Source organism: Engraulis encrasicolus, chromosome 14, assembly GCF_034702125.1.
Source record: "Engraulis encrasicolus isolate BLACKSEA-1 chromosome 14, IST_EnEncr_1.0, whole genome shotgun sequence".
Classification (NCBI taxonomy): Eukaryota; Metazoa; Chordata; class Actinopteri; order Clupeiformes; family Engraulidae; genus Engraulis; species Engraulis encrasicolus.
In genome coordinates this window covers 40,543,352-40,554,859 of record NC_085870.1, presented here as the reverse complement: position 1 = coordinate 40,554,859, position 11,508 = coordinate 40,543,352, and the positions used below count along the sequence as shown (strand labels likewise).

At 43.3% G+C, this 11,508-nt stretch overlaps 1 protein-coding gene across 2 annotated transcripts in view; it reads right to left on the bottom strand.

Annotated features, from left to right (window-relative positions):
* Window positions 1–3,061: 3,061 nt before the first annotated feature.
* znf362a (zinc finger protein 362a) overlaps window positions 3,062–11,508 on the bottom strand; it is a 35,205-nt gene continuing 26,758 nt past the window's right edge. For both annotated transcript variants that reach the window (XM_063215742.1, XM_063215744.1), the window contains 5 exons: window positions 11,117–11,447; window positions 10,427–10,651; window positions 9,126–9,204; window positions 7,931–8,089; window positions 3,062–7,429 (listed from right to left, as the gene is read on the bottom strand). In XM_063215742.1, the coding sequence (XP_063071812.1) occupies window positions 7,313–7,429; window positions 7,931–8,089; window positions 9,126–9,204; window positions 10,427–10,651; window positions 11,117–11,447 (911 nt within the window). In that variant the 3' untranslated portion in view covers window positions 3,062–7,312. The remainder of the gene's footprint in view (window positions 7,430–7,930; window positions 8,090–9,125; window positions 9,205–10,426; window positions 10,652–11,116; window positions 11,448–11,508) is intronic.

Sequence of the window (11,508 nt, the reverse complement as noted above, 5' to 3'; positions counted from 1 at the left end):
CGAGGACCACTTTGTCCCCCAAAAAGTGTTCAGGGACCACCTGTCAACTCAATTGACATTTGAGGGGTGTTAATTTGACACGGCTACTTTTCAATGCAGATCACTTACTTTTTATTTACATTACAAGCCTGTATTATTGTGGTGAAAATAAGACTTTCCGTGTGTTTAACTTTGTAATTGTGTTACAAATATAGCCTACTTCTAGCTCGTCTTGGAAAAGTAGAAATCCACTCGCGGACCACCTGAGCTCTGTCGCGGACCACCAGTGGTCCCCGGACCACACTGACATATAGGGACACACACGCACGCTCACACGCACACACACAGGAACTCCAGCAGTCAACAAGCTGATTCCACCCCCTAGTTTCAGCTTAACCTGATTATAATTCACTGGCTTGAATTGCGTGGTAATTTAATTTTACCCAGATGTACATGGAGATTCTCCAAAACGTCTGTCATCATTTGGCCTTGCAGACTCCCATCTGATGGGCTCACAGCTCACAAACTAACAGACGTAACATTACACAAAAAATGGTGATTCCGTAAAATGTGCAAATGTAATTTTAAAATGTTTTGCATACTTGTATGTATTTTATTACCTTGGGTTGTGTTTCCCCACTAATAAATGATCTTACCCACTATAGATCTTAATCAGGGTAGCTGCAGTCTCTGGTGAATCAATACAGTCAGCAGGGGCGGAGCTATAGGTGGGGCAAGCAGGGCATTTGCCCCTGGGCCCTCCTGTATTGGTGGTGGGAGCCCTATTATGACTTTGGCAGGTTGTGCGGGGGGCCCTATCAGTGATTTGCCCTGGGACCCTGTGTACAATTGTTCCGCCTCAATACAGTAGGTTGTTGTTGGTGGCCTAGATTGTCATCAAGATCATTGATCCAGGGGGCGCTGGCTGCATCTAAAACAAAGATCATCATCAAGCCTCATCATGTTAACAGTATACAGCAGTGGTCTCCAATTATTTTTCTCCAAGGGCCAGATTATGTGGAGCAAGTGAGGCTGCGGGCCAAACCAATGCCCCAACCCAATGAGAAACAAGTTAGATGTCAGGACGTAGAACAGAGTTCCATTTTACCTTCATGTCGATGTGTTATGAGACTGTTAGCATTAAATCTCAAAGTTTTAGTGATCAAAAATCACACAATTGTATGTTTATATTTGTTCTGACGTCATGGCGGGCAAAATGTTTGCCATGGCCGGGACCGGATTTGGCCCATGGGCCTTTGTTTGGAGACCAAGGGTATACAGTATACTGCAGATGAAGCAATGCCTTGTGATGAGAGGCAGTTTATTTCAGCAATGGATGGCCTATCCCACGCATGCTTTAGTGTAACAGACATTAAGCTTGGGAAAAACAAAACATTATTTTCCCTGACGTCTTCGAGAACACTGATGTGTCTACAGTGAGTGAGGGGTTGGGGGTGGGGGGTAACCACTTTGGTTTGGCACAGGCTGCCAATGCAAGCTCAGGGCCAAGAAGAGAGGTTGGGAGCAATGTGATCTCTTAGCTGCAGGGTCAGAGGGCCTGGTTTTCCCTTGTCAAGCTGAGCACAACCGATGTTCTCAATACCACATGGCGGAGCTCAGCTTTTCTTCGTTGTGATAAAGAGGAGGATGGGTGCAGTGTGTAACATTATTATTAATCTGATGAAAGACCACAAATCCACATAGGAAGTGCTTAAAATTTAAAGATGGCCTCTCAACGTCATTTTATTAATATTGCTGTGTTCCCCATTGTTATTGAATGTGTTACGCGTTGGTCCTGTTTTAAAAAACGTTCTGGTTGCTTTGTTTCAAGCCGTTTTTGCAAGCCAGCAAGGTGGCTTGTGGAGAAACCAGAGGGTGTTCCGTGTTTCTCGTGGAAATGCGTCTCTGATTGGCTCACTCTTCCTGCTCTCGTGAAAATGAGTCTCTGATTGGCTCAGTCCTCCTGTCCTTGGAGAGAATGTAATGGAAAACAGTCGCCACTTCCCCGGGTGGTACTGCACTATAGGGGCGCCAACGGAGGCGTGCATGCTCCATTCAGGGCTGTGCTCTTTCGACAGCGACCCCTAGGCGAGCTGCAGGCACGGAGCAACCAGAGTGGGCTTGCTGTATGGGTGAGGCTTTGTGCTGTGTGTGTACCTGAGAGTAGCAACCAGCTGATAGCTAAGCTAAGCTAGATTTCGGGCCACCAGACGTTGCTTGTATTGAAAACAAGCAGAAAAAAATTACTCAACATGTTTTTAGAAAAATGGGTCGACATGAACCTTTGTGGGCAACGCCTTCTTTCGACGTGACGAAACACAGAAAGGCTTTCGTGATTCGCTCGTTTCTCTGCATTATTTATGTCAATTGGGAAACACCGGGAAACACAGCCAGGCGAGGTGACGCACCGCTATGAGAGCCTTGCAAGTGAGTTTAACTTGGGGTGACCGTCCGATTTTCAAAAGGAGTGAGTAAAACTGTGTTTTATCGGAAGTTGGCCTTTAAACATTAACCATTAATTAACAAACCATTAGGTAACCATTAATTACCAAATTGCATCATTGAAATCCCCAGATTCCCAGCTGGTACAAAGCAGGTATTTAATGTTGCAATATACAACATGGATTTTGTTTTGGTTCATTCTTGAACACATCAATGTCATGAAAGTACCACATGAAAGTGCATGCCAACAAGGCAGGCCGAAAGGCCAAAGCTGTCAGTGGACCTGGGTCTCAGTCATGAAGGAGGACAGGGGGAGTTCGCTAGTTTGAAGAGTACCATCACACTGTAGATAAGAATTTAGGGAACAGTTCAAGTTCCATCTCTCACTAGCATGTCACAGTGGGATACCCAGTGTAATTTTAACCATACACTGTAACACAATGTTTCATGGCAGCTGTAGAATTTGTCTAATAACATTCCAGAGAAGCTGGCAAAAGATCCTTCCTCCTCAAAGGGTGAAATGCGGTAAGAATACCAGAGTTGAAGAAATAAGACAAGCAAAGACAATACACCAAATACCTAGAAAAGAAAGAACAAAATGTTGTTTTGGCAATAAATGACAGAGAAGACAAGGCAGAGGCCATATTTGTGTTGTTTTAATTTCAGCGCTGTTAATTTTATACAATGACTCTTCTTGCTTTGGACGCTGACTGCAGATGTTGTGCTTTAGTCAGAATCAACTTCATCACAAGTCATCAATATGCAAGACAATGGGAATGTATTCATTATAGCTAGAGTTATATAATCACTTCTTATAGAAAACAGGTTAACAGTTAGGTATTTCATAGTTTATTTACAGTTTATCTCATGCTATCAAATACAAAAAAGCATACAGTACTCAGTGGGGGGAAACACCAATATGGTAAACTTTTTTTAATATAAAATGTGGTGAATAACATAAAATGATATTATAGTTAAGGCTTAAATGTGTATAAAAATAACAATGTTAATTATATGTATATATGGTACATTGACACGATTAAAAGGGGGAGAAAAAAAGTGACTGAACAGGGGTTCTGTACAAAAAAAAGATTCCTATACATATTGAGTGGGACACCCTACAATGAAATTTCATTTCTCTGTGGGTGCAAAAAACAAACATGCATATTACAACTTGATTATCAGCATGTGTCTTACAAAGGAGGCAGCTGACTTCTGTGGAATAAACACAGGTTACCATCTGTCAGAATCCATCCTACTTTTTGTCCCTCTCTTAGAGAGATATTGGTCTAATTTAAAAATGATAATACAAAAATCAGGACAAGGCTGTATGCATTTGGCTATCTACAAAAGTAAATATTTGGTGTAGTATTATTTTTTTCAAGCAGCTTAACATCTGTGCTACTTGTGATTTTTAATGTACCCAAAGAGGTCACATATAGACTGCTGTGCTGCTACCTATCACACAACTACCACCTGCTGTCTCCTCCCCTCCATTTGAAATATCCATATATCTGTATCTTCTCTGCATCACACACTGAGACGAGTAACTTTCCATAGGGAGTTACCTAATGCTTTGAACTGACGACACTGCATCTAAATTAGTGTTCTTGTCCACTGTGGTTGCTCTGACAGCACACTCCATAGAGCCTGGCTCTTTGGCATTGCCCTCAGGTTGCATGACTAGTGCCCCAGTACCAATTAAACCTTTCTCGCCGTGACACCAAACAACTTCCAAGCAGGTCCAGTATATAGGGCCTACTACCGCTTTCAGACAGAGATCTGTGGCGTGTATGTCTTGTCTATGCCACAAGATGTCCAAAGGTGTGTGATGTGAGAAGAAAAAGGCCCTTATAGGGATTCAAAGTCAAAGTGAGGTGACTGCTCTTGTCCTTCCCTGCATTCTACAAACTGTCACACAGCATGAAGTACTGCCAAGGGGGAAACGGTATTATGATTCATCTACTGCTGTATTTGTAACCCATACATACAGAAAACACATGAGGAGTGTCGATTACAAGGCAGTTCTTAAACTCGTGACATTTAACACAAGCTTATGAAAAACACTTCAACCTTCTTACACTATGCTTACCCAACACTGACGCGAGCGTGTGTGTGTGTGTGTGTGTGTGTGTGTGTGTGTGTGTGTGTGTGTGTGTGTTATTACTTTCAAGAGAATTGGCCATTTTAAATTTTACACAAGTAGGGAAACATGGGGACTGAGAGCGGTGGGCTAGATTTCGTAGCTCCTTTAGAAAATGAGTTTCGTTCTCACTCTCGAGTGGCAACTTGATTTTTCTAATATAACCTCCTGACAATATGTAAAGCAATATTCTGGCTGTTGCCACGCTGAAAAGTTGCACGTTGATATAAAAAAGACTGGGGATGACGTCACATAATGCACAGTCAATGGGAAGTCTCCGCCCCTCAAAGTTGAAAAGGGAATATTTATCGCATATCGGGCTTTTTTCATAGGCAGATAATTCACTTAATCGTTGAAACAACGTAGGCATTTAATTCCTGACCATTTTGATGTTACTGGAAAAAATAACACAGCTTGCATTTCTTTACTGACACGTAGTTTTTTGGCAAATTGATCTACCCCCGTCACCTCATTGCTCTATTGCTTTGAGGGAACAGACCTGTCCTCTTTTTGACATTTATCTCTCGTTGCCTAATGATGGTCAGACAACCGAACACTAACAGCAAAAAAGAGCACTTCTGAAAGTTTGAGAGAATTTTTTTTTTTTTGCATGTACACAACAAGTGAGGCCACTTACCCCCCAACTTGTAACGTTTTGCCATGAAATCTGACGGTTCCGGGTAGCATGCACGCGCTAGCTGTATTCTGCCTCGTTGACTTTGTATTGACGTGACGTCACTCGGTCAGCTAGTTTTCGTTGTCATTTTTATAAATCAATGTGCAAGTTTTGAGGATGGCAACAGCCAAAATATTGATTAATGGGTTGTCAGGGGGTTATATAAGTAAGGGTTAACGTTCGGCGAGAAGGTCGCTACCGTGGAATAGCAGCACGACAGAGAGAATCTTTAGACCCCGACGCGGAGCGGAGGGGTCTTGTTCTCTCTGAAGTGCTGCTATTCCACAAAGCGACCGACTCGCCGAAAGTTAACCCGCTTATTATATGGATATACTTAAATGATTCACACATGGCGGGGACATTTCTTTAGGCCTATTTAATGTGAAGTAATGTCAAAAGATTGTTGCTGCGCAAAACAAAACAGTGCCGTTGTGGAACACCGCTAACAGCTAGGTAGCCAGGACACCAGCAGGTGTTGTCTATCACAGCAGCTGATTAGAGTCTTGTTGAAAAGTCGCTTTAGCAGTGAAAAGTCTTGTTGCCATTGACAGCGGTCTGTTATAGACCAACCCGTCCGTTATCGAAAAATAACAGACGTGCGAACGTTGGGGAGCCCCGTTGAAATGAATGGAGCATTCGACCGATGACGTCACAACCATATAATAAGCAAAAATAAAGTTGCCACTCGTTAACGCCAACGAACTGACAAGATATGAGACTGGGCCCACCACCTAATGGGCAATGCTCAAATTCCGTTATGACTTCCTTTAATGTCAAAAGCGCACTAAGTAATGTTTTTAAGCTAAATAATAACCAACAGATGTTTATATGAGTCATTTGCAGGCGAATCTCAACCGTGTGTGGGTTGAAAACTACACTTGCATAACACTGCCATGTTGACCCAAAAGTCTACAGACCATCGCGAGAATACAACACATTTTGAACAACTGGATTTTCAGGAAAATACTCAGGGGAGACAAAGCCGTTCTTTCTGAGAAACTGTTGAGAAATCAAACGTGCTTGGTGTAGCTTTAACATGAGGGTGTTCAGGTCTCACTGGCAGTCAACTTGAATGTGGCTAATTGATAGAAAAATCTATTGTGTTTCATGACTTATGTCATCATCATTACATTTATAAAAAAAATCTAGCAAGTGCCTCTTCATAACAAAAACAGAAATGGCAGACATGTCTATTTGTATGGACCTTGGGATGGGGAGGGTGGTTAAGTAACAGTCGACATGATTTCAATTAAAGCTTAATTTCTGCAACTTAACAGGAGGCAAACAGAAACATTCATTAAAAATGTGATGTGGGGGGAAATGTGTAATTGTCATGCAATATGTGTAGTTAGTGTTAGCTGCCAGAGTCAATGGTCCTTGTGTCTTAACACATAGAGAAACAAACAAACAAACAAACAAACAAAAAATGCCAATGTGATTGGCTTGAAAGTGCTGCCGAACCATCTTTGGATGACCATCTGATTACCTTCCTTACTCAAGAAGTTTCAATAAGTGAAAGAAAACTAGTCTTTTTTTTACATTATCCTCACATTAGAAAGAGTGCTAAACACATTTAGATAACCTGTGGTCAGTACACAGAAAAACATGACGAAAACAAAACATCTATAAAACAAATTTAAAAAGTGACTAAAAATTAACATACATTTGAGTAAAAAAAAAGACAAACAGAATGAGACATGTAGCCATGTGACAATCTGAAGGACAGGGTGAGGGTACAGTAGAAGTTCCACCCTGATACTATGGAATACGACAGAGAGAGAGGGAGAGGGAGAGAGAGAGAGAGAGAGAGAGAGAGAGAGAGAGAGAGAGAGAGAGAGAGAGAGAGAGAGAGAGAGAGATAAAGAGAGAGAAAGAAAGACAGTAAGAAAGAAAGAAAGAAAGAAAGAAAGAGAGGGGAGCCTAAGCTTGCAAAGGTGGAAAAGAGAGAGACAGGGTTCCTATGGAGGGGGTAACAAAACAGACCTCCACTGCAGCCAGAAGAGGCATTGGGGAGGAGAGGAGAGCTGGACCAGGAGGACTCATGGGGGAAGGTGGTGTGGACTGGAGAGGGCTCATATGAGGGAGATCCGTATGGGAATGCCTGGTGACTCTGGCCTCTGAGGAGAGTGGTGGCTCACCAGGTGCTCTACAACTGTGTGCTTGGACATGTGCTTCATGAGGTACGTCTCCTGTGAAGGACACAGATGGACATTGTCAAGCCTCAGTCCGTTTTGGCCTTGCAGTACAGTAAACAGTATACAGTACAATGAGAAAGACCATCCGGACTTATGGCATGGTTGATTTTGAAAGAAAATTAAGAAGAAAAAATTAAGAAAATTAAGAAAAGAAATTCTGAAAGGTTAGTCATCTGTAGCTGTTACAACTGTTAAACATTACATTGACCTTAAAGCTTTTCATATATTGACATCTTTGTGGGGCAGTATTCACATAATCACTGCAAAGAGATGCAACATAGCGTTTTGTTTATCTAAATTTCATGTTGTTCTAACCTGTCAGGGCTTGTTGGGATGTCTACGAGGAAAAACACTCTCTCTGCTATCAGATAAAAGCAGATCCATGATAATGGCTCCTAAGTCTCTGGTAATTACCTCCACCATCATGTTGTGAGCCTACCTTCTCTAAAGCACAGTGAGGTCAACGCCAGTGTCAGGAAATCTGTGTTTACTTACTGAGGTGTACGCCCTGCCGCACATGCTGCAGGAGTAGGCCTTGGCATTTTTGATGGCATGTGCTGACAAGTGGATCTGAAGGGAGGCCGAGTCGGAGTAGGCACGGAAGCAGTTGGGGCATTTGTAGGGCTTGTCTTTGTTGTGCTGTCTCTGGTGGGACTGCAGAGGCAGATGAGAGGGAAAGAGTAAACGACCACTCCAATCCAGTGACTCATACATCGTCTCAACAAGGAACAAAAATGAGGGAACAATTAAGTGAAGAGAGGGCAGCAAGGACAGAGTGAACTTTGGGATGATGCTTTTTCCATTTGTTAAGCACTTTGAGCTTCATGCCTTGTATGATATAGTGCTATACAAATACAGCTATTATTATCATTATTATTATTATTATTATGACCCTAATGTAAATTCTCTAAAGAGAATTCTCTTGCTGGGAAGGAAAATGGTGTCAGGGAAAGAAAAAAAGGCAGTTGCTAATGTAAAATCTAAAAGTACAGTATGACATTGTACATAACTTGAATTGAATTTATACAGGAGAACTTTCATTCATAGAACATATTACTTCCCTCACCCACCCACCAAATACAACACTCAACTTTTGAAAATGTCTGTGCTACAGTTGCTTGGCTTTGTAATAGGAAAACAGATGGGAAAACATGTTCACTATGCTATTATATTGAGGATCAAAAACGGGGTCAAGACAGGATAAGCTTTGGAGACCTTTCGTTGGAATCACAGGAAGCACCTTCAAGGAAATAACATGGCTGGTGGAAAGGAATATCCAGATTCTTTTTTCATTACCTGTACGTTCTCCAGTTTTTGTGGCAAGAACACATCATATTTTATGCTCTCTTATATCTCTTGAATCGTAGCCACTTAACAGACACCGTCCTGCCACTGAGACATTGTGATAGTCACTGAAAAAACGTAACTGCTATGCTACTACACCACTATGACAGTGCACAGGGCCTTTAGTAATACATTATGACTTGGTCATTGCCATTCTGGTAACAGCTCATTTTTAAAAGGGGTAGCGTCTTAAGGGCTTAACCTATAGTCTACAAGATGTTCATAATCACAACTAGAGATTTGTGACGCACATTGAACTGCTTCTGTGTATGAGATGTGCTGTACAAGTAAACTCGTCTTGCCCTGGAGACTGAAGAGATGGTTGAAAGTGATAAATGGGTCTTACTTGCAGGTTGGAGAGCTGAGTGAAGGCCTTCTCACAGCTGGGATGGCCACACTTGTATGGCCGGTCGCCGGTATGGATTCTGCAAAAGTACATTATAAGCAACATGACTAAATCAACACCTGTCCTGTGACGGAAATGATGTTTCACAGTGGAGGCCTAGTTTACAATTCAGACCAGAGGAAACGCTTATTAAGTAGAACTGTGCATGCTGTTCAACTTCACAAAAGCTTATCTGCAAGACAGATATCGGCCACTTTGACTGTGGCTCCTCCTGCCAATTTCAAAGCAAAACGTTTTTTTAAGCAAAAAATCATTTCATTTTAAGCAATACTAAATGAGGCATTAACGGAACAACATGTACTGTAAACTAAAGCACCAAATATATTGTAGCTTATGAGAGCGGTTTCTGTGGTATGACCTGTGTATTGTCATCTGCGGTATGCTGAACACAGAGATCCTGAGATACAAAGTGTCAAACATGTTTTTCCCTACATATATATCAGAGCAGTGTCAAACATGTTTTCCCTAACTATATCAGAGCAGTCTCAAGGCTTTATTGTTTACACAAGACATAAGCAAGGGAATTCTGGATGTCACCTCTGACTTCCATATAAGACCCTGACTCTGGTGTAGCAAGTGTTCCTGCACACAACTATTTGTTTTGCTTTTGAGAATGTAAACCATTAACACTGGGGAACGTGATCCTGAAACACACACTTACAGAGTCAGACATACACACAAACGCATGCCTGCACGTACATACGCACACACACATTTCTTTAATTTCTTTTAGGATAGCTAACTTACTTGGTCGCCGTGCAATTTCCCATTGGCTACCTACAAAGTTGCTATGTGGTTAGCATCAATGCTTTTGAGAAACAGGGTCCTGGTTGGATCAACATTTTTTGCAACGGTGTTCTACTTTCTGAAAACAGCATTGACACCACTTCAACCAGGGGTTGCGTTGTACACAATTTTGCTCCTTTGCTCCCCTCCCCTCCCCTCCCCTCTCCTCTCCTCTGCTCCCCATCTCCCCTCCCCTCCCCTCTCCTCTCCTCTGCTCCCCATCTCCCCTCTCCTCTCCTCTGCTCCCCATCTCCCCTCTCCTCTCCTCTCCTGTATTCTCTCCTCCCCTCCCCTTCCCTCCCCTCCCCTCACTGCTCTCCTCTCCTCTCCAATCCTCCCCTCCTCTCCTCTCCTCCCCTCTCCCCTGCCCTATCCTCTCCTCTCCTCTGCTCCCCATCTCCTCACAGCTCTCCTCTCCTCCTTCTCCGTTCATCCCCCTCCTCTCCTCTGCTCACCTCGTGTGCTGTTGTAGGTGGGACAGCTGGCGGAAGGACTTCTCGCAGTAGGAGCAGTGGTAAGGCTTGATGCCCAGGTGGATGCGCAGGTGCTGGGCCAGGTAGGAGGCGTTGGCGAAGGACTTGGTGCAGTGGGGACACTTGTGGGGCTTGGCCTCTGTGTGGGACTTGGAGTGGATCTGCATGTCTGACTTGGACAGGAATGTCAACGGGCAAGATTTGCACCTGCATGGCAGATCAAACAGAGGAGATGGATGACAATGGTGCTATAACTTTTATAGTTTTTTACAGTGGAATGAAACAGCGGCAAGACGGCAATAAGCTGACTATAAATGTTACAGATTAACTTGTGCAGTTACAGCGTTGCCTTGGCAAAATTGGGACCTTGCACTGGCTACCGATTGCTTAGCATCTGCACTGGTCCCGTATATTCCCCGTGCACTTGTCCCATTTATTCCCTGTGCTCTTCGTATCTGCTAGTGGTGTTGGCTATGATTATGTCCTTAATTGTAAGTCGCTTTGATTAAAAAGCGTCTGCCAAAGGCAATGTAATTGAATTTTTGTCAATTTTTTTTCAAAAAAACTGAAATAACTTGTGACATATAAGGATCAGGGACCAAGATGGGTAACTCTAACCACATCTATTTTTTGTTTTTTCTCCGCCATCGTCACCTGACATGTTATAAATACCTGTACGTTTTGCCTTCTTTGGGGGGTATTCCCATATGCTGATCTGTTCCCGACGCCAGTATCGGGTACGGCACCACAAACAGAGGGCCCGATGTGTTTTCGGCCTTTATCTTTTTCCGCCCGCGTCCGTCGATTTTGGGGGGTGGTCCCAGCAGCCCCGCGAGACTCCCGCCGTTTTTGATAGGGTCCATGCCAGCACTGCTGGCCAATCCTGAGATGAGGTTGTGGGACGGCGTCCCACCCAGTCGGCTCTGGCTGCTGGAGGTGGGCGTGGTGGGAGTAACGGCCTCTGAGGAGCCATGATTGGACACGCGAGACGCAAGGGCCAAACCTGTAGGACAACAGTAAATAGAAATGTTCTATACACTCTCAGAAATAAAGGCACAGAACTC